A 23,385-nucleotide genomic window follows, 5' to 3' on the forward strand; every position below is an offset into this window, starting at 1 on the left:
AGAGCCACGCCACTCATGCCTACTGCTCCTGTGTGTGTGTGTAATGCTTGACGCAACCAGGCTAAAGTGGAAGGAAGGTGGGAGGTGCTATGGGGCAGAGAAGAGAGGACCTCTAAAGCACCCCCTTCTAACCACAGTGAAAGATGCTCATACTCCTGCTGCTGTGAGCCAGCCCCACCTCTGTCCCTAGAGGATTCTCATTTTCCCAAACTGAAACTCACCCCCAGTGAACGATCACCCATCCTTCCTGGCCCAGGCCCTGGCAGCCCCCGACTCTGCTTTCCCTCTGCAGGGGCTTCCCGTCAGTGGGATTGTGATGTTTACGTGTGTATATCGTGTGTGTGGTTGTAATGCCGGGTCTGGTCCTGTCAACCGTGTGGCGTGGCCGTGACACCAAGCCTAAGAACTTTCTCCCTTTTAAGGCTGAGCAATAGTCATGCAGGTGCACTGCAGTAATTACTTCTCCCATCTCTGTGAATAAACATCTGACAGAAGCACTTAGGAGAAGAAGGGTGTGTTTGCAGGGACAGTCCATCACAGCCGGGGACACATGGCAGCGGAGCGTGAGGCTGCTCCTCGAGTTGTGTTCACAGTCAGGAGACAGAGAAGAATGTGGGTGTGTGTGGAGGGGCAGGTTAAGTCCTGGGTGTGTATTGTTGGTGTAAGCATGACAAGGACCCCGGTGTCTCAGAATAGCAGCAGTTTCCCCTGATGCAATCGGGATGTTGACTGTGTGTGGAAAATACCAAGCACAGTTTTCTTCCACACGACTAGCCTGAGACTGCTCTTCTTACCTGTCTGCTGGCTCCCGCTGTATATAAGCTTGCTGAGTTTGCCAGCTGCTGTTACTGCGTCTCTGTCAGACTGCTCGGCCCCCCAACCCCAGCCTTACTGTGTCTGTCTGTGACTGTCATTTAATTTCCTGTCACCCCGAGGCCACTGCACTGGTGCCCATCTCTCCGCCTTCTTTTTTATCACTCTCAGATGTGGGATGGTGGACTTCATTGGTGATTGTCCTTAGCTTGGTGGCGGTTGTCTGGGAGCACAGAGAGGCCTCCTACGAGAAATTTAGGCTGTGGCTCTGTAGGCAGAGGCCTTCTCCGTGCTCCCTACAGTAGTTCTTGATGAGAGAGATATTCCTTGGTTCCAAACTGGTTTTTGACTGGTCATCATGGAAAATGGGCATGCACCACCTCCTCAGGGTGGACCAGAGATTAAATATCTTTTGTAGGGAGGAATGTCCAGGAAGGGAAGCTTATTGGCTAAACCCTCAGGGCCTCTAGGTACCTCATTAGCATGGAGAGCTCTGTTCTGGGCCTATGTGACCACAGGTCATGTTTCCTTATGTGAGAAGTGTGGCACGTGTTCTGGGCCAGGAATCTGGCAGGGAGCAGTGCCCAGGTGCTGGAGACTCTGAACCCAGTCAACCTACCAAGTTGGCCCACCATCTCACACTCAGATGCCAGCCCTCTGGTAGGGCTGCCCACGTGCAGGGTGAGTTGTCCTTCCTTGCTTAAACCTCTGAGAATACCCATGTGGTGACACCCAAAAGTATGGTCCTAAATCCTGAAGTTGATAGAGGGACGAGCCACCCCACCCTGCTCTCTGTGTGGATGTTTACAGTGTGCCTGTGTGAGTGGACGGCCGAGGAGGATGGCAGAGGTTGGGTCTGTCTTTTTATTCTGTAGGCGCAGGCGTCAGACTCATTAGGCTTGGGGCCTTTACCCACTCTCCAGCCCCACACACTTTTCTGCCCATTTGCTTCCCCCCAGCGGACACTTGGCTGCGCCCAGTTTCTGGCAGCTGGCAGCCATGGGCACGGGCACATCTGCTGGCTCCAGCTCCCACCCCGTTCCCTCAGGTGACACTTTTCAGAGCTTTCATTCAGTAAAGTGCTGCTTCCCCAGCATGAGGAACTGAGTTTGAATCACGCTCATCTGAACCCCAGCCGCAGGGAGGCAGGCATGGGTGGGTCTCCAGAGTTCCCCGGATAGCCAGCCAGTCTAGCCAACTGGAGGCCATAGGTTCAGTGGGAAACTAGCTCAAAAGATAAGATGCAGAATTATGGTGGAAGACAGACATGGCTGCCCATACCTATACAACACATATGCACACACACACTACACAGACGCAGACACTACACACACACACACACTATACATACATACACACACACTGCACACACTATGCACACTTCACACTACATAAACTACAGACATACATCACACACACCACATACATATACGCCACATACAGGTACATACTACACATACCACATGGAAGCATACGCCACACATACTACATATACATAGATGCTCCACACACACGGCCTCGCAGGGCCCTTCTCTGGTGCACTCATTGACCCTCGTGTCCTCTTCTGTCCCCAAGTATGCCTTGTGCCTTCCACTCCTCAAAATAGCAATGGTTTCCCCTGTACCCCCACCTCCAGGATGAAACCTGTAACATCCCTTTCCATCGGATGCTTCACCTGACCACCCAACACGCCCCTATTCTCTGACCAGCTTCAGGTAATCTTGTTTCCGGGGTGTGGCCTGCCTTCACTCCTTCATTGGTGGTGCTGACCCATGCGGAGAGACAGTTGACCCACCCACCCGATGGAGCCTTTGCTGAAGTACCTTCCCTGTCACCTTTCAGTATCACAGGGGATGGAGGCCAGGATCCCAGGTACAGATCTCCAAATCTGCAAATGCCTGAGGCTTTATATATAATAATGCCTTGTTTGCCCAGAATCCAAGTTGGACTCATAAATTCTCCAAGAGTGTAGATGCTGCAAATACCTACTATGTGTGTTGCTTAAGGCGTTGTGACCAGAAAAAAAATCTGTAAATGTTTTGTGTACATAAGTACAAAAATATTCCCTTTGTATGTTTAGGGAGAGGCTGGGGGCCAGGATCTTGTGTGTGCTAGGCACATTTTCCACACTGTAACCCTTTCCCAAATACTTCGAACTCCTGCTTAGTTGATTCTGAGGGTACAGCTCTGATAAAGACGAGGCTAGGTATATCCTGAGACAGTGTCTACAAACTGTGGAAAGAGTCCTTTGACTGTGTCTAAACATAGAAATGTGGTTTAAGGGAATAATCACCAGAAAACTGACAAAGGGACCCCCTGGGGTTGCATGAACCAAGCCGTAAGTCTGCTTGTCAATGTTTTTGTGAATTTTCATCTTTGTTTATATGTGTTTGTGTGCGTGAGTGCGCGCGCGCGCGCACAGACACACACACACACACACACACACACACACACACTGGTGTGGAACACCTGTGGAGATCACAGGATAATGATGGCTATCTCTTTGCCTCCTACCTAGTTCGAGTCAGGGTCTCTGGTGATTCATCTCTGCAGACACCAGGCTAGCTGACCCACCAGCTTCCAGGGAGCCTCTTGGGTCTGCCTCCAGTCCTGCCCCAGGAACCCTGGGATTACAGACGTGTGTTGTTGTTGTGTTGGACTGTATGTGGGTTCTAGGGATTAAAACTCACCTTGACTCTAGGAATTAAAAATAGCATTTTACTGATAGAAATATTTCATGGCAACCTTTCATTCACTGGTCCTTCTCCATGGTCCTATTTTGTTAATTTTCAACCCCCAAAACAATAAATTTATTTATTACTTGTAAATATCAGTCAAGTAACAAATATAGAAGGGCAGTTTAATGTAAAAATTACTTGCTGTTTGAAGTCATTTCTACAAGAGAGCAGGAGGGGAGGTGAACTGAGTGACTCACCAGCTACTCAAGTTTCTGTTCCATGGGGGCCATGTCTCACAGTAGGCCATATCCCACAGTAGGGCAAATTAAAGGGACTGGTGCTTTTCCTCATGTCTGGGCGATCTCACCCATGGGATTGTCGGCTGTCCCACCCCCAGGATCCCTTCTCACAAATGGCTGGTCCCAGGCCCCTCTGGGCCTCCTAGCACTAAACAACCCACCTGGGTGCTGGTTCAGTGTGGCCCCCTCAGCCCCTGTCAATAGGAAGCAGCTACGTAGGTGCCGTGCTCATTGTCCTGAGGTCAACGGAGACCTTTCAAAGGTTTTGTAAAATTAAAAAAAAAATGCTTTTGAGGTTAACTTAGTTCAGGTAACTGAGGAGAGAGGGGTCCAGGGGCCCCTGTTGGAGATTATATATGTTGAGAATCCATATTGTGTGATAATACTCCCACTTCACATGCTACATCCATGTAGTGTGAGAATACTCCTGGGTCACATGCTACATCCATGTAGTGTGAGAATACTCCCATTTCACATGCTACATCCATGTAGTGTGAGAATACTCCCATTTCACATGCTACATCCATGTAGTGTGAGAATACTCCTGGGGCACATGGTACATTCATGTAGTGTGAGAATACTCCTGGGGCACATGGTACATCCATGTAGTGTGAGAATACTCCCATTTCACATGCTACATCCATGTAGTGTGAGAATACTACTGGGGCACATGGTACATCTATGTAGTGTGAGAATACTCCCATTTCACATGGTACATCCATGTAGTGTGAGAATACTCCCATTTCATGTGCTACATCCATGTAGTATGACATGTAGAACACTCCCGTGACACACAGTACATCCATGTATGAGAATACTCCTGTGGCACACAGTGCGTCCATGGAGCTGTGCATTCTCACCACTGTCTAATTCCAGAACTTCCCACCGTCCCAAAGAGAAGCCCCATGCCAGTCTCTCAATTCCGTGTCCCCTCAGGCCACAGCAGCACAGCTGTTTCCTATCTCTTGAATTGCTAGTCCGGATGTTTTATATAAATGAAATCACCCCACGTCTTCCATGTCTGCCTTTATTTATTTATTTATTTATTTATTTATTTATTTATTTATTTATTTTGAATGAGGCTGCGAGGGCGCGTTTACCCAGCCGTTGAGCCACTCTTGGTAGGTGCTGTGATACATATTCTAATTTCTTTCTCTCCTGTGTGGGATGCTGACTATCCCAGTGATGTTTGTTGAAGTTTCTTCTTCTCTCTGCTGGATTATTGAGGTGTTCTCTTCGGAACCCATTGACTGTCAACACCAGGGCTCGTGTCTGACTCTTGGTCCTGCTTATTATACATTGTTTCCCGTACGCCGGGACCACGCCATCCTGATAACTGTGCTTTGTAAGTTCTCGGGTTTAGGAAGGTCCCAGTACCCTGTGTTCTTATATTCCAACTCTTCCAAATCCTCTTGTGTCCCCCCTGTACATTTTTGTGTCAACCTGTGGGCGTCTATGCAAAGGCAGCCAAGATTTGCTACAGGATTGCTTTGTTCCTGGATGGATTCTGAGTGCCTCCATCACCCAGAAGGGAGCCTTCCCCAGATTTTTGTAGACCATGTGTGGCCCTGTTCACACTTTGGCCTCCCCTTCCTGGTCCCCAGAACTGTGAAGATTCACTCTTGTAATTTTGAGCTGGCTCTGGAGGCCATTTCTAACCATGGCCCTCAGAAACACATATGGGAGAAGAGTGAAGAAGGGTCTGACTGGCTGCGGAGCCTGTGGGTGCCAGGCCAAGGGGCAGAGTTACTGGTGACCAAAATGACTGGAAGCCATTTCTCAGCTGAGTGTGCAGAGTGACGTGGGGAGTGGTGCACTCTCTGGGGGGCTTCTTTTAGAACAGACTTGTAGCTTGGGCAGGATCGACTCCTCTCCTGAGTGGAGAGTCTCCTGAGCTATGTGGTCACACATCCTGTATTGCCATTTACCTGTGACATTCTTGATATTTTTAGTCCATGAGCAGGGTTAGCAAAGCCTCTCTCAGCCTTGGGGACTGGAGAATGGCAGCCATGGGACAGCTAGTGTCTCTTCACTCCTCCCTTTCTTTTCTTCGTGCATCTGAGACGAGGTCTCTTATAGCTCAGGCTGGCCTTGAACTTGCTATATAGCCAAGGATGACCTTGAACTCCCCATCCTCCTGCCTCCAGCTCCCCCAGTGCTCAGATTGCCAGCCTGCCTCCCTTTCCTTTCTTTTCTGAAGTATCATTTTATTTTCTAATATAAATGGAAATCCAGGCTTCATGTAATAACAAAGATAAGAACATAGCAGATTGGCTTAGTGGTATTGATAAACTGATGCACTATGCCGATTAGGAAATCTGAAAAAACAAAGAACAACTAGAAACGTCCGTGATTATAACATCCGTAGCATACGTGTACGGATAAATCAGTGAGGCTATATTTTATATGATGTCATGTTGACAGCACTGAATGTCATATTCTTCATTTGATGTATGCTATGAACATTTTTATTAAATAAAATACTTAAATACTTTTATGAAACGTTTTATAACAACTTAATGGTGTGGTGCCCTCTGACCTTGCCACCATATGTGAAAATAATGCCCATGCTTGGAAATCTGGTAGTGACACTGAGCTGATATTGGTGGGTGTCTAAAAGCCTCTGTTGGGGAACTGGAGACGTGGCTCAGCGGTTAAGAGCACTTGTGGCTCTGGTACAAGACCCAGGTTTGGTTCCCAGCATCATGTCAGGCAGCTCACAGATCCCTGTGACTCCAGCCCCAGGGGAACTGATGCTCTCTTTGACCTCAGCAGGCACTGGATTCATGTGAACACACACACACACACACACACACACACACACACACACACACCTAATTCAAAATAAATTAAATCTGGGCTGGGGAGATGATTTAATGGTTCAGACCCAGGTTTGATTTTTCAGTACCTACAGAGCAACCCACAACCATCTTTAACTCCAGTTCTGGGAGATCCAGCGCCACCTTCTGGCCTCTGAGGGCATCATCCGTACATGTGGTGCACAGACATGCATGCAGGCAGGACATTCCTATACAAAAAACAAAAGTTAAAAATAAGTAAAATTATAAGAAATAATAAAAAAAAAACTATCCAAAAAGCTCTACTGGATTGTAACTGCTGTTCAGTAACTCTTGCGTGTCTGAAGCACGCAGTTTGGCCAGTGTTGGCTGTGTGGTCATCACTGTGTAGCCCCACCATATCTCAGAGAAGAAGTGCCGTCTCCAGTGACACTGAGTGAGCCAAAGACACAAGCCCACGAAAGGAAAGTAGGCAAATCAGAATTCGAAGTTTTTTTTTTTTTTTAAGTTTGCACATCAAACACAATGCAGAAACGAAACCCACAGAATGTGCGAAGGAAAATAAACTTAGAAATCACACATCTAGTACGAGATTAATATCCGGGACATACAGACATTCTAAAGCCACAAAATGAGACATTTCTTCAAAGATACTCAAACAGCCAGCAAGCAGGAGGACAGGTGTCACCGAGGAAAGCTACCCAAAACTTCAGGGTCCCACTTCTGTTGGAAATGGTGGTTGGGGGGCACTTCCTCCGAAAATCTAAAAACAGCACTCAGTTTTTAGAAATTCCTCTTCAGGGCGTGTACCCAAAAGATCAGATAGCAGAGACTTGAGGGGATGCTCACGTCAGAGAAGCATCAGGGACAGAGTGGACAGACAAACAGACAAGCACAGTGAACAGTGAGGTCTGTCCGCTTCACGGAATGTCACTGTCCCTTAGAGAGCCTTGATGATCGATCGCATACGCAGTGAAACACTCTAGTCGCAGAAGGGCCAGCGCTGCAGCCACCACCCGGATGTGGCTCTTGGGGCAGCCAGGTTCATGTACACAGAGCGTAGGATGATGTCGCAGGGCAACCAGAAGGCAGGGGTGGTAAAGAATGTCTTAGGTAGCACCTCTGTCTTACACAACCTCGTGTTCCGGGGAGGGCGAGGGTGGCTGCATAGTTCTGTGATTCACTTTGCACCACTGAACACTGCTCTTACAGATGCTTAAGCCAGGGTCCTGGCGGGGTTGCTTTTGTGGTTAAAAGCACTGAATGTTCCTGTAGAGGACCTGGGTTCGATTCCCGACACCCATATAACTGTTCACAGCTGGCTGTAGCCTCTGTTCTAGGGGATCCAGTGCCCTCTCCTAACCACCTTGGGAATGAGACAAGCATGTGGTGATATACATGCAGGTGAAACACATGCACACATAAAATAATATTTAAAAATCCAAAAATTGCTTAACTCAGAGAATTTGGTATTTTGACAACAACAGCAAAATTAGAAGTCAGGCCAGTTTGTACAAACCTGTGGTCCCAGTTACTCAGGAGGCTGAGATGGGGGACTGAAACTTCAAAATAACATGAAAACTCAGCAAGACCCTGTCTCGAGTAAAAGGTAAAGAGGGCTGGTGCGTAGCTCTGTGACAGCTTCCCTAAGGATGTGGGCCCAGTCCCCCAGTCCCCAGTAAAACATACTCAAGAATGCATGTACACACACACACACACACACACACACACACTACACACACACTACACACACACATACCATACATACCACGTACACCACACACACTCATAAACACACAGATACCACACACATCACATACACACACATACACCATACACCCCACACACACTACATATGCACACATACCACATACACACCACACATACACATGCACTCATACACCATACACACACATACCATACATACCACATACACCACACACACCACATACACACACATACACCATACACCCCACACACACTACATATGCACACATACCACATACAAACCACACATACACACATGCACACACACACATACCATACATACCACATACACCACACACACTTGCAAGTGCACACACTCATACACACAGACACCACACACACCGCATACACACACATACATCATACACCCCACACACACTACATATGCACACATAACACATACTCACCACACATGCACACGCAATACACACTACACATGCACACATACATCACACACACACTACATATGCACACATACCACACACACACACACACACACACTACACATGCACACATACACCATACACATACTGCGTATGCACACATACCACATATACATCACACATACACATCACACACATACACTACACATACCACATACATCACACACACACACACACTACACATGCACATATACCACATACACACTACACATACACACACACATACTACACACACACTTCAGTTTCTGTCATTTGGGGGTTAGTCCTTTGGGCACGTTTGTGTGCAGATGGCATCACACAGTGATGCTCTGTTCTGGCCTGGCTTCCTTTGCTCAGTGTAATAATTTTGCCTGTGCTGTGTTGTCTGTGTGTCTGTGGCCCAGCCTTTGTCACTGTGTGCCTTTCGTGGTCTATGTACCTACCACACTGCTAATCTTTTCGGCTGTGTTGTTCTGGGTCTCAGTTCTCACACTTAGAGCACTGTACGCATTGGCCTAAGTAACTGTTTCTTCCCACACAGCACCGAGGAATGCACTGTCTGACTGTGCAAGCGAGCCTTGCCGCTTGCCCCAGGCTGCCCTTGAACGCAGTCTTCCTGCCTCAGCCTCCCCAAGATCAGGATTGCAAACCTCTGCAGCCTTGCCCGGCTGAGACTGTATTTTAGAATTTCTTATAAATATTCAAGACATGAGTTCAGTTGGACATATGTTTTGTGGGAATTTTCTCTCAGGCTGTGACTTTCTTTCTTTCTTTCTTTCTTTCTTTCTTTCTTTCTTTCTTTCTTTCTTTCTCTTTTTCCTTTGATGAGGGTGCTTTGAAAAGAAGTTTTCTGCTTTTACTACCTTTGTGGTTTGTAGGGCGTGAGCCAAACCCTGCCTGCCCTGTTGCAAGATCTCAGATGGCAGACTATCTTTGAGATTACTGATACTGATACAGGGGGCTTGGCTTTATATTATGATTATATTTTAATTACATTTATTAATTTGTGTGTTTGCTTGGGGCTGTACACGCAAGCCTCAGGGCATGTGTGGAGGTCAGAAGACAATCTGCAGGAGTCGGTTCTCTCTCCACCATATGGGTCCTACAGATCCAACTCAAGTCGTCAGACTTCATGGCAAGAAACTTTACCTGCTGGGCCACCCCATTAACTCAACAGCGGTGGTGGTCAGGGAGTGCCCCAGGTTTACCGTTTTCACATTATGATCTATAATCTATCTTGAGCTAACTTTGGGGTGTGGCACGAGGGAGTTGACTTTAATTTGTCTTGTGGAGACATCCAGTGGAGACATGCCCATTGAGAACGTGGACGTGGTGTGTCTTCTCTCGCTGATCGCTCGATTTCTCTCAGCAGCCGTATGTTTTTAGTGTGGGGAGGTCTTATCTGTGATCTCTGTTTGCTGGTGCATGTATGTGTTCAGTGGCATGTGAGCATGCATGTGAGGTTGACATCTCGTGTCTTCCTTCATCAGGCTCCTCCTGGTCTCTCACTGAACCCCAGAGTTCCCTGCTTCTGCTTGGCAGGCCAGTCAGCTTGCTCCCGGAATCCCCGTTCCACCTCCCAAGCACTGGGGTGTTGTTGGGTTTTATTTGGGTTCTGGGGGTCCAAACTCTCATTGCTGTGCTTCCACGGCAAGGCTTTATGCACTGAGCTGCCCCCCTCGGCCATGGTTTCATTTCTGGTGTATGTTAAATGTGCTCTTCCGTTTTCCAGTTGTGTCTGGATGATTCAAGCATGGGGGCTCTGTTCTTCTCTATTAACCTCCTAGCCTATAAACTCTCTGAGTTCACTCACTGGCTCTAAGAGTTGTTTTATAATTCCCCAGAGAGGCTTCACATAAACAGTCACATCCTCTGCTCGATCTCTCCTCCCATCGTTGTGGTCCTTCTTCCTCTTCCTGTCTTGTGCAGAGGTGAGGGCGGGCACTGGAGGATGCAGGATACCGGCGGAAGCCAGAGCCGTTACCTAGCTCCTGGCTTGTTTTAATTTAATTTTAGTTGTTTATTTTTGATTGATTGATTTATTTTGCGTGTATGGGTGTTTGGCCAACACGTCTGTCTGTGTACCGTGTGCATGTCTGGTGCCTTGGAGGTCAGAAGATATTGGATCCCATGGAACAGGAGTTACAGATGGTTGTGACCCATGATATAGGTGCTGGGACTCAAACTGCGGTCCTCTGTAAGAGCAACCAGTGTTAGCCATAAGCTTCTGTTTTTGAGGGAAACAATTCCATCTTTCTCCGCTAAGTACATTAGCTGTAGAGTGTGCACAGTGTCCTTCCTCTTCTGAGAACGGTCTCCTCTGTTCCTGGTTTCTGGGTTTTGTCAATTTTGCCAATAGGATATCCTGTATCTCTTCGTGTATGTGATTCCGTGACTGTTATCCTTGAATTAATTGCTAGAAAGGAAAGAAAATGGTTAAAACACACAGATGTTTTAACCTAAATTGTTTTTATCATCATCATATTTGTTTGTCTGTTTGGTTTGTTTTTGAGATAGGGTCTCAGGTGCTCTGTCCCGGCCTCCAGGATGACTTCAACCCCGATCCCTCTCAAGTTCTGGAATTACAGGCACATGTCACCTTCCCCCCAGTAAAGATTCTAAGTATTTATTTTTTATTCCTAGCCATGAATTTTTCTATATATGAGTATGGGTGCTCACAGAGGCCAGAGGAGAATGCCAGATGATGGTCCCCTGAAACTGGAGTTACAGGGAGTGGCAGGGAGTTGTGAGCGGCCTGATGTGGGTGCTGGGAACTGAACTTGGATCTGCTATGAGAACAGGATTCACACTTAACTGTGAGCCATCTCTGGCCCCAGCTAAGATTTTACAATCTTTGAATTACCACCAATTTAATATCTACCTTCAGAACAGTCTTCTTTAGTACTTGAATTTATTTTATTACTCTAGATATGGGTAAATATAGTAAAAACCATTTAAAAAGAGTAAAAAAAAATGGTTTTTGTGTATTCTCCAATAAATTGTCTCTTACTTTTGACATTGTCCTGTGTGGAATTCACTTCTATAATTTATGTGTGTTTTAATATATTAACAATATTAATCTTTAGCATATATAGTGACCAGTTTGCTCTTCATTTTACTATTATCATTATTAATATACATTTATTTGTTCATTTGTATACTTTTTTTTTTTTGAGTCAGAATCTCATGTAGCCCAGGTTAGCTTCCAACTCCCTGTGTGGCTCATCCATGCTACCTTCAGGCTCCTCCCTCCTTCTGTTTCTGGAGCTTGGCCTTATGGACTCGCACCACCGCACCTAGCATGATAGACTTTTAGCTTGGTTGTTTCAGGTTCATTGCAGAGATTTCTCCTGTGTCCTTGGTGCCATGGGGACCCAGACTCCCCAGCGTCAGCATCAGCATCAGCCATGAGATCGTGGACGGGCCACACTGACAAAGTCCACAGTTTGCACAAGGCATTGTCTTGCTCTCTGGTTTGGGACAAACGACCCTGTGGTGTCATACAGAGGCTTGCATTGTCCCGTGCTCCACGGTGTGTCTCCTCTCCGCCAGCTCCTGGTAAACGCTGGTATTTTAACTGTCTGCATAGCTCTCCTCTTCCTATGTTGCCATATTGACATCAGGGCAGGAAGCCTGCCCACATAACCATTGTGTTCCAGAAACATCTTAGCTCCTGCACCACTCCCTACTCCCAGGGACCAGCAGGGGCCTCTGCTTGTGGCCTGGCTCCGATGCCTGCTCTGTGGGGTTCTGGGAGGCTGGAGAATGGTGTTGTAGAACGTTCTAGTGACCCGGTAGCAATCGAAGAGGAGCATGCCAGGGACAGACCCAGCCGCTTTGCACATAGCTTACGGATGGCATGCAGGATGCAGTAGGCAGCGACTCTTGGCAGACTCTCACCTAGACTGTGGATGAGGACTTTACAGAGTACAGAAAGAAGCAGGGTCCACTCAGGAAGAAGAGGGTGCATCCTGGGCCTAAGGGAGGACCCTGCTGGGATGACTTCCTGACACAGGTTGGGATTCACACTGGCCAGGCATTCTGGGTACTGTGAAGGGCTCTACTCTCTCCTTGATGGCTGAGACGGAAGGAACTAGACCCAGGCTTCCAAGGGAACTGTTCACTGGGTGGTAGACAGACACTGGGTCTTCTGCTCTAGCAGAGAGCAGTTACTGACTGTGCTGAGTCAGCACAAGGCCGGAAACTGACTCTTGCCTTTGCTGAGACAATACCTTAGCTACTGACTGCAGAACACCACTGCTGCATCTCCAGGATTTAACCAGCAATGCCCAAAACTGAATAATTAAATATTTTGTGAAAGAACATGTAAATAATCAGTGGGATTTTTTTTTTGAAGTAAGATGACAAGGGAGCATATAGCATACTGCACACTTGGAGGACAGACCTCAGGTTCCAGGCGAGGCTCCACTGGTTGCAAGCTGTGTGACCTTAGGGAAATTACATAGCCCCTCTGGGCCTTAGTTTCACTTTCTGAACAGTGGGGTAATCCCAGTCCTCATGTAATAAGATCATGTGTTGTAAAAACACACGAGGGCTGGGCACAGGACTCAGGGGTAAAGTGCCTGCTGGGTTTGGTTCCTAGCACTTATGTAAGGACACCTAGTGTTCTTGTAGACTCCTAACAGTGGGAGTTGGGGTGTCTCTGACTCTTTTGCCTGCTTTGGGGATCCTTTTCCTCCTACTGGGTTGACTCATCCAGCCTTGATAAGAGGACTTATGCCTAGTCTTATCATGACTTGTTTTGCGGAGTTTGGTTGAGATCCCTGGGAGGCTTGCTCTTTTCTGAAGGGAAACAGAAGAAGATCTGGGGGAGAGGAGAGGAGAAGGGGTAGGGGATGGAAGTTTGGTTGGTGTGTAATACATGAAAGATAGATAAATAAATAAATAGCAGATCATTTACCACACACTGTTTCCTCAGTGCTGGGGAAAGCAGAAGCAAGAGAAACCCTGGGACTTGAGCAGGGCAGCCAGTATGGCCAAACAATGAGCTCCAGGGTCACTTTGGGATGGAGGAAGAACCCCAATGTTGACTCCGGCCTTTACACACAGTCTGCCCCACAGCACATGGGAAGTGGCCAAGCCCACGTCCGTCCACAAGTCATTACGGATACTTATAGTTAATATTAGTTAAGTTAGTTATATTAGTCAGTCAGTCAGTCAGTCAGTCAGTCAGTCAGTCAGTTAATATTAGTAACCCCTGTGTATCCTCTGGTAACCATTGTCTTTAAGAAACGGAGAAGAAATCTAAGCCTATGTGGAAGCCCCATCCTGTCCAAGACTGACAGGCAGCTGTCCTTCACAGGCCTCAGGGACTTCACAATTGCTCCACACATATTCTGTTGCTACCTCCGTTTTATAAATAAGATGTAAAGGCTCAGAGAGGCCTGGTAACTCACCTTAGGTCACTCAGGAGAGGATTTGAGCTCTTCTCTGCCGTCCTGACAAAACCTACTACCTATATAAGGTACTGCAGAGTCGGCTCATGAAAAAACAAAACAATAAAACAAACAAAAAACCACTTTTCCATTCAAACCAGAATATCACTGTTCTCAAAGAGGGCTGGGATCTGCTCTCTCAATGGCTTGTTCACTGACATCTGGACCTCAGTTTCCTTAGGGCGCGTTTCATTGCGTCCTCTGTATTTAAGCTCAGGGTGTATGTTATGCAGCCCCCCTCCCTGTCCTTTCCCTGGGAGAGCATAGCACACAAATGAGCCAACCTCACACCACCTCCCCCACCAGCTCCCCCTCCAGCTCCGATGCCAACCTACGGTTCCCTGACAGCAATGGCCTCCTGCAGACGCCTCGCTGGGATGAGCCACAGCGGGGATGTGCTCTGGAGCAGATCTGCGGTGTGTTCCGAGTGGACCTGGGCCATATGCGTTCCCTGCGTCTCTTCTTCAGGTAAGACCCTCTCCTCTGCTTCCTGGGAGCATGTATGTGTGTCTACATGTATGTGCATGCATGTATGTATGCGTAAGCACACATATGGGGGCACATACAGCCATGTGCGTTTCCAGTCTCATGTGCAGCAGAGGGCTGCAACTGGTCTAGCCAATGCTAGCAGTTTCTTCCCTGCCCCACCTATGGTCATCCGTGGTCTCCCACCTGAGGCCGCCCAACACCCTGCTCATCCTCAGGCAAAGGATGGCCTTCAGGAAAGAAAGCCCAGCAGGCGGGCGCTGCAGACTGCTGTACTTTTCCTTTATAAACCCCAGTTGCAGCCTCCTGACTGTGGTTTCCCACATCAGCCCAAGTCAGCACTGGCCAAAAGTACCTGTAGGAACCCCAGACCTACATTACAGCCTTCCCCTGAGGGTGCTGAGGTGGTTGGGGTAACAGTCTTGAAAGAGATTTTGGGAGGCCCTCTCCTCTGTCCTCTTATGATCCAGCCATGAGATTAGAGGAGGCTTGAGGAACCCCTTATGGGATTGAGATCTCCATCCAGCAAGCCGGCCCCAACAAACGCCTCCAGGTCTCCAGGACAGCTCAGGAATGGCCGGCCAGGGGCCTCTGGATCCAGCTGCTTTGTTTCCTAGGTAGAGGGGGTACTGAGTTTTGTTGACTCTGCTCCCCCACACAAGCAGCCAGACTCCCTCGGGACTCACTGTTTCCTGCCTGAGGTGGCTGACAGCGGGCTCTGATTAAACTCGGAAATCAAAACCTGTGTTAATGCGTTCACCCCTCCCCCGCCCCGTGGCCCTTCAGTGACGAGGCTTGCACGAGTGGCCAGCTGGTGGTGGCCAGCCGAGAGAGTCAATACAAGATTTTTCACTTTCACCATGGCGGCCTGGACAAGCTCTCCGAGGTGTTCCAGCAATGGAAATTCTGCACGGAAACACACCTCAGGGACCAGGTAGCCCAGCCGACAGTGGGGTGGGACATGGTTGGTTACAGTGAGGGGATGGAAGCTCTTCTTCAGGATGCCAACCCCTGAGGGTCTGGGACTGTCCCATCACACCTTTTTTCGGGGGGTGGGGGGGGAAGGGTCTGGCTCTGGGGATTCCCCTCTGAGGAGTATGGCATTTGGCTGTCTGTGTGATTCAAAGTGGTTGACATCAGTGTGCTTGGGGGCTGAAATCTGTGCCCAGGCCTTTCTGAAAGTCACGTTGAGCATTTGAAGATTCATGTTTTCATAAGGCTTTCCTGCCATATTTTGCTCAATCTGCATACAGAGGTAATAAGAGCCTCCTAATCACCTGTTTAAGATACTGTATGTGCTTATTAGAACGGGGCTGACTTTACAGCTTCACCCTCCCGTAGAGCCCCCTGCTGGCTCCTCTTATTACGATAGTGACAAACGCCCCCCCCCTGCAATGAGCAACCTTTGATTTTTGAATTAAATGTCAGCTGCGGTTTCGCCCTGGACTCGTGACTGCGCATGGAGACAATCTGACAGTCTGGCTCCCTGCTCGCCCGAACAGCGGGCCTTTGTATGTAGCCGATCGAATGGAATCTATTGCAGGCTTTCCCTGGCAGAGGGAAGTCGGGCTCTAAGGGGTATTAATTCTGGTTTTCTTTGCGGCTTGGGCAGGAAGGGGATGGGGGGTAGTGGAGGCTGTGAGTTGCAAAGGGAGAGAGATTTTAGGATGAAGGTATTTTCATTTTAATTGTGTCTAATTACACTTGCCATTTAGGAGTTGAGTGTACAGACAGCGCCTCCCCTCCTCCCAGAGGAGAGAGTGGCTTTGGCGTCCTGGGAACAGCATCTCAGGCTTCAAAAGCCCAAGCTCTGAGATCTGCTCTCCACCGGGTCCCTCCCACCCGTCCAGCAGGTCACGGATGAGAGGACATGCATGCAGTTCTCCATCCGAAGGCCTAAGCTGCCATCCTCTGAAATCCACCCTGAGGAGAGCCTGTACCGGAGGCTGGACGTGTCCGCCTGGCTCAATCACCTGAATGAGCTGGGCCAGGTGGAGGAGGAATATAAGCTACGCCAGGTATGCAGGAGGCGCCTGGCCAGCCTCCAAGGAACTCTTTAGTCAAGCTGCAGGGATGGAGGGTGGGTGGCCAGTCACCGCCTTTGGAGGGCTGGTCTCTGGCGTCAGGCTCTGTCCAGTCCTCAGACGAGGCGCCCAGGCGGCTTCATTGAAAAGACAATTGCAGAGTTTGGGGATCCCATGTGGGCCCTGTGGACTCTTCAGTATTGAAACCCCCAGGATTAGTCCATGACGTGAGAACAGCGTGTTGATCTCAGAGTGCCACCCCGGGGGGGCTTTGACATTGAAATGAGCTAGTTTGTATCCTGTATGGGAATGCCTCTCCAGCACTTTCCCCTTGTAAACATGTGCAAATTGCCGGTGTCTGAATCGGAGGCTTGCCAAAGGACCCACGACACCCTTCTCTGAGGATTTGGGGGTTCTTTGAGCTCCCTGTTTTATACTCTTTTCCCCCCCACCCCCTCAATCTATACTGCTTCCTCCAGGCCATTTTCTTTGGTGGCATTGATGTGTCGATCCGGGGGGAGGTCTGGCCTTTCCTGTTGCACTTCTATAGTCACGAGTCCACGTCGGAGGAACGGGAGGCACTTCGTTCGCAGAAGCGAAAGGAATATGCAGCTATCCAGCAAAAGAGGTGCAACCCGGCCCCAGAAGTCCCTTCAAATCTTGGCGGGGAAGTGCAATTCACCTGACTGTGTATTCTATAAACTGTGGTTTCTTTGGAGCGTGAGTCTCCTAAGAGCCAGCCTCATTGGCAGGATAAGGGAAGTCACTACCGGACACCCCCAGCACCATGGTCCAGGCCCCTTAGTTCACTCACCAAGAGTTTTAGAATTTGTGCTTAACAGACTTAACTAGGGGCCAATGTTCGCCAAGTACAGCTGAGCTGGAAACCTGACTTCAGAGGCTGAAGGTTGTTTCCACATGAGTTTCATGACCCACAGGCTGCGGTCAGCTCTCCTCTGAGGGGCTAGACCTGTTAGATGAGTTAAAATGAGGATAGCCCCCTACACACATATACACACACACGAACACACATGTATACATGCACATGTGCAGACATATACATGCACACACACGTGAATATCCTGTTAGGAGCAAGAGGGTTGGTTCTGACAGTACACGCACACGTGCACACGCACACAAACACACACACCACACATGTACACACACAGGCACACACGCATGTATATGCATATGTGCACACATATACATGCACACACACATGCACATATCCTGTTGGAAGCAAGAGGGTTGGTGCTGACAGTACACACACATGTGCACACACACACAAACACACCATACATGTACACACAGATGTATACGTGCACATATGCGCACACACACACACACACACACACACACACACACACGCCCGGTTGGGAGCTGCTCACAGCCCTTGCTACAGATGTTAGAGCTCAGCAGAGCACAGGCTTCTGTTTCCCGGACTGTGCGGCCACTCCAGCTCCTGGTGGACTGCTGTAGTACCCCCTCCCTGGTACTCCGGGCATCCCCCTTCATAGCTGACCTCAGGATTGTGCTCTGTCTGCCTCACAGGCTCTCTATGACTCCGGAGGAGCACAGAGCCTTCTGGCGTAATGTGCAGTTCACTGTGGACAAGGACGTGGTTCGGACAGATAGGAACAACCAGTTCTTCCGAGGGGATGACAATCCAAACGTGGAGAGCATGAGGTACCGGGTGGCTCGGGGCTCCCTGTGTGAAAGTTTGTGACTCTCTTTGACCCCCTGGCTACTGTGCAGCACTCCACCCAGAACAGGGGACCCCCAAGCTACTTCAGCAGAGGCCTCAGCTTCTGAACCTTGTGGTGGCCACCTAGTCTTATCTGACGGTACCAGCAAAGCCCCTAATCTCTCTCCTTGCTTCGCCCCTGTTTACGAAGGATGTTCTCCTACCCTCCCACTGTCTTCTCATCTCACAGGCAGACCAGCATAACACCATGCAGAGCCAGAGGCTGCTATTTTTTATACTCTACTGCAGCGTGGCAAATAACTGCACAAAATTAACAGCCAATAAATACATGCCTGCCAGCCCACCCTCTGTCACAGATGGTGGACCATTAAGAAAGTCACACCCACAGTCCTGTGCAGCCTCTGTTCTGGGCTCCGGGCCTGGCAAATGGCTGTTATCACTTGCAAAGGGAGTCCCACTGACTTACTTCCCTCAGAACCCAGACTTTCTTTTAAAAGGCAGCATTTCTCTGTGTAGCTTTGGCTATCCCAGAACTCTATGTAGATCAGGCTGGCCTCAACATCAAAGAGACTATACTGCCTACTGAGTGCTGGGATTAAAGGTGTGTACACCACACCCAGCCAATACCCCATACTCTTGAGATAGTCAGGGTTTGTGGCACCTGCCACTGGCTGCTGCCTCCCCTGACACCGAGATGAAGGAGGGACCCAGCACTGTCACAACAGCAAGGGTAGGATGGCTCAAGCCACCTTTACTCCCCACTGCCCCACCAGGAGGATTCTGCTGAATTACGCTGTGTACAACCCAGCCATCGGCTACTCACAGGGCATGTCCGACCTGGTGGCACCTATCCTGGCTGAGGTCTTGGATGAATCAGACACTTTCTGGTGCTTCGTGGGTTTGATGCAGAACACCATCTTTGTCAGCAGTCCCCGGGACGAGGACATGGAGAGACAGCTGGTGAGGGGTGGAGCCATGTGTGTAAATATATTTGTGCTTGTGTATAAGTGGGTATGTGTGTGTATACCTGTGTACACGTGTGTGCATGTGTGTCTGTGCACTGGAGGGCTCAGAGAGAGAGCACACTGCCTCCTGTTGCTGCTTGGGTCTTGATGGTGAGATGCAGCCATGTTATCAGGGGTCAGAGGTTAGCAGAAAACCAGAATCTCTGCTGACAGGACACGGGCCTTCTGGGAAGGGCCAGCTAGTCACCTACAGGAGATGCACATTTGGGTCTGAGTCAGCCTTTAATCCATTCCTCCTGAAACACCAGGGCAACTGTTCAAGGTTCTACCCTGATGGCTTCCTGCCTTCCTGCAGGGCCATTAATCGGGCTTCCTCGGTAGGGCAAGGAAAGAGAGGTTCATGCTCCTTGGTTCAGGCATGTGTGAACAGCAGAGCCCAATACAGGCAGCCAGAGCAGCTGTGTGCCGTGGGACATCCAGCAGGCAAGTCTCACATCTCCACTCCCAAAAGCTGACCTTTTTGTGAGACTCAGCTGACACTGGCCACAAGTCCTCCCCCATAGAGATCAGCTGTACACAAACCAGGCAGCACCAGGTGATGGGGACTAGATCTTGTCACTGCACACAACTGCCTTTGTGTCAAGCCCCTGCCCAGTTCCAGGTCCTGGATGTAGGTAGCCTGCCCTCAGTCCTGCAGATGGCCTGATCTGGAAGCAGATATGCTGACAGAATGAATGTATGAACAGAAGGCACTGGACCCTGGAGACAGGAGTCCCAGGCACACACACACACACACACACACACACACACACACACACACCCGTGACTGTGTCTATTGCATATGGGTCAGACCTCAAACATTGGAGACTCAGCTAAACAGAGGGCTTTGGATGATTGTGATCAGCAGCCTTTTTGCTGGACGTGGCGTACCTCATGCAGTGAGGGCAGAGCCAAGGGAGGGCAGAAAGCATGTCTTATAGATCAACCACTGGGAACAGAGGGCTGACCACAGCAAAGGTATGAGGGAGAAGCAGCTGGCTGCAGGAGGAATGGAGCATCCTGGCAGTTGTGCAGTTAAGACATTCATTACAGAGCTGTCAGCCATATGGTGGCCTTGACCTTCCATGGGCCACAGACTGGAGATCCTGGCCAGTCAGGAAGGACTCCTGGACTCCAGAGCCACACAGCTCCAGGCACGGGGAAAGATAGTGTGCTTGCTTTGGAGAGGTGCAGAATCCTGAGGCCCTGCTGTGCTCAGCAACACTGACCCTAACCAGGAACCAGGCCCTTGCTGCATCGTGCATGCCTGTGATGTCAGGTTTCCGAGGTACCCAGGGAGGCAATTACAGGGTCTGACGCCATCACCCTGCAGCCTGGCGGCACATGGCCAGTGACTCATTAGCTGCTGGAGACTGGTTTTCTAGTGGCGTCAGTGAAGTCGGCAGCCCCCACCCGGTGCTGCCAGAAATAGCCTCTGTCGTCAAGTCCCATGCAACCTGGTGACCCAACACACAGGAATCCAGGGTCTTGAAACTCAGACATGTGTACTCTCCCTTAATCAGCTCTGGGAGTTGCTGGACCACGATGGGATGGAAGGAACTCACACTACTCACACCGCCTGGTCGGGCATACATTAGAAACAGCCGCTGGGGGTCGGCTGAGGCTGGGGGATGACTTCACATTAAGTCAGCCTCCTTGACCACCCAGGAGATCATACTGTGCCTAGGGCTATACCATGGTCTCCTTCTAGAATATCTTTAAATCTAAGATGAACTGGAAGACAGGTGTGAGCGAGGTTCAAGTGGTAGAGGCTGGGGGATGACTCAGACAGCAAAGTTGTACAAGCATTTGGACCTGAGCCCAGATCCCCAGAACCCAGGTAAAATGCTGGGCGTGTCCTGGGAAAATTCACACAGGTAGAGCCTTGGAGCTTGCGGCCTAGCCAGCCGAGCTAATTGGCAAGTCCTAGGTTTAATGAGTGACTCCATCTCAGGCCAGCCCAGAGGTTAATATCATATACTGCTTTTGCAGAGGACCTGGATTTTATTCCTAGCACCTATACCAGGCAGCTCACAATAGCCTGTAATCCCAGTTTCAAAGAGATCTAACTCCCCTGGCCTCCTCGGCTATCTGAAGTCGTGTGCACAGACTACACACATAATTTAAAATGATAAAATGAGGGTTGGAGAGAGAGCTCAGTGGCTAAGAGCACCAATTGCTCTTGCTGAGGGCCTGGATTTGGATCCCAAGACCCATATGGTGGCTCCCAACCATCTGCAACTCCAGTTCCAGGGGGTCCGACCCCCCTCTTCTGGCCTCCCTGAACATCAGGCACTGCTGCGGTGCACAGATGAGTGGGCAGATCACTCATACACACAAAATAAATTGGTTCAAATTTTAAAATAACACAATAAGTCTTTTTTAAAAAAAATAAAATAAGGCACACTGTTAGAAGACACTCAGTGTCACATACATGCATGCTCACACACACACACATGGGGGTTTCGGGGGCAGGGGTCCAGTAGTAGGCTGACATGCTGGCTGGCTGATGTGTTTGGCAGACATGGAGACTTCCTGTGTGTGCTTTTGGAGTTGAAGGCATTCTGAGTATTGATCTTCCTGGCCCTGGTAGGCAGGCTCGCCCAGAATCTGGGTAACACCCCCTCCACTCCCCCACCCCCAGCTGTACCTGCGGGAGCTGCTCCGGCTGACACACCAACGCTTCTACCAACACCTGGTTTCCCTGGGTGAGGACGGCCTCCAGATGCTCTTCTGCCACCGTTGGCTCCTGCTCTGCTTCAAGCGGGAGTTTCCTGAGGCCGAGGCCCTGCGCATCTGGGAGGCCTGCTGGGCCCACTACCAGGTGAGCCGTGCAGGTGCCAACCCTGAGTGCAGCTACCTACCATCCTGCTGGGAAGGGAGGGTCATGGGATCACCCCAAGCCTCCTCTCCTGTGTAAGGCGTCTTCTCCTCCGTGCTCCACCCACTCACCACACCACAAATCTCTCACTCTCATAGCTAGTATTTTCCAGGCCCTTGCAGCCGGCTTCAGACCTCACCTCCCCTGTAATTGAAATCAATGTAAATTGCTGGCGGACATGCTCATTACTGCATTCTGGGCTGCGCTCGTCTCTGTCACGGCCAGTCAATGGGAGGGACATGAGCACTGCAGGACAGTTAGCCCAAGGATGTATGTGCCTACAGATGCAGTGGCTGGTGCTGTTCTGCCCTGCCCTCTGGGACTGCTGGGCCACCCTGAGCACCTGCCTTCCCACAGTGTCAGAGCGAGCCTGGATCAGTGATGTGGGCATGCACCTGTGTTCACCATGACCACTGTCTCTTCTGTCAACTCCTCTCTGACCACAGGGCTGACTGCCACATGGCTTCAACATCCAAGCCATCAGTGTGAGAAAGTAGGCAAGTCATTTCACCCCATTGGCCTTAAACATGATAACACTAACGGCCCAAAGGCTGAGGAGACCACTCAGTGCTAAGTGCTCGCCTTGCAAGCTTGCAGGTCTACATCGGAGTGTCTGAACCTGTGGGTTTTTTGGTTTTGTTTTTGTTTCTTGTTTTAAAAGCAGGCGTGCCAGGTGTGGTAGCGCACGCCTTTAATCCCGGTGTTTGAGAGCCGTTTTTGGGAGTTCCAGGAAAGTTAAGGCTGCAAGGTGCAAACCTGTCTCAAAAAAAAAAAAAAAAAAAAAAAAAAAAAAAAAAAAAAGCCAGCACACACCCATGGCCCCAGTACTGAAGAAACAGCAGACCCAGGCTAGTCCCCAGAACTCGCTAACCAGTCAGTCTAGCATAGCCTAGTTGATGAGCTCCAGGTCCCAGTGAGAGACCCTGAGATATTGTCTTCTGGCCTCATGTGCATGTGTGCACGCACGCACACACTTGTACAAACATCAGTACCATCAGTGTGTGCAGGGCGCAGCTCTGTCTGCCTCCACCTCCAACCCCCAGCTATGAAAA

General features: G+C 49.5%; 1 protein-coding gene across 5 annotated transcripts in view; it reads left to right on the forward strand.

Moving 5' to 3' along the window:
- Tbc1d16 (TBC1 domain family member 16) overlaps positions 1 to 23,385 on the forward strand; it is an 84,964-nt gene that overhangs the window by 55,674 nt on the left and 5,905 nt on the right. For 3 of the 5 annotated variants that reach the window (XM_034505821.2, XM_076935370.1, XM_076935369.1), the window contains exons 4-10: positions 14,540 to 14,701; positions 15,506 to 15,653; positions 16,570 to 16,737; positions 17,223 to 17,371; positions 18,295 to 18,429; positions 19,222 to 19,408; positions 22,097 to 22,276. In XM_034505821.2, coding sequence (XP_034361712.1) covers positions 14,540 to 14,701; positions 15,506 to 15,653; positions 16,570 to 16,737; positions 17,223 to 17,371; positions 18,295 to 18,429; positions 19,222 to 19,408; positions 22,097 to 22,276 — 1,129 coding nt within the window. The remainder of the gene's footprint in view (positions 1 to 14,539; positions 14,702 to 15,505; positions 15,654 to 16,569; positions 16,738 to 17,222; positions 17,372 to 18,294; positions 18,430 to 19,221; positions 19,409 to 22,096; positions 22,277 to 23,385) is intronic. The other 2 variants (XM_034505822.2, XM_076935371.1) reach the window with 2 other exon arrangements.

Source organism: Arvicanthis niloticus, chromosome 6, assembly GCF_011762505.2.
Source record: "Arvicanthis niloticus isolate mArvNil1 chromosome 6, mArvNil1.pat.X, whole genome shotgun sequence".
Classification (NCBI taxonomy): Eukaryota; Metazoa; Chordata; class Mammalia; order Rodentia; family Muridae; genus Arvicanthis; species Arvicanthis niloticus.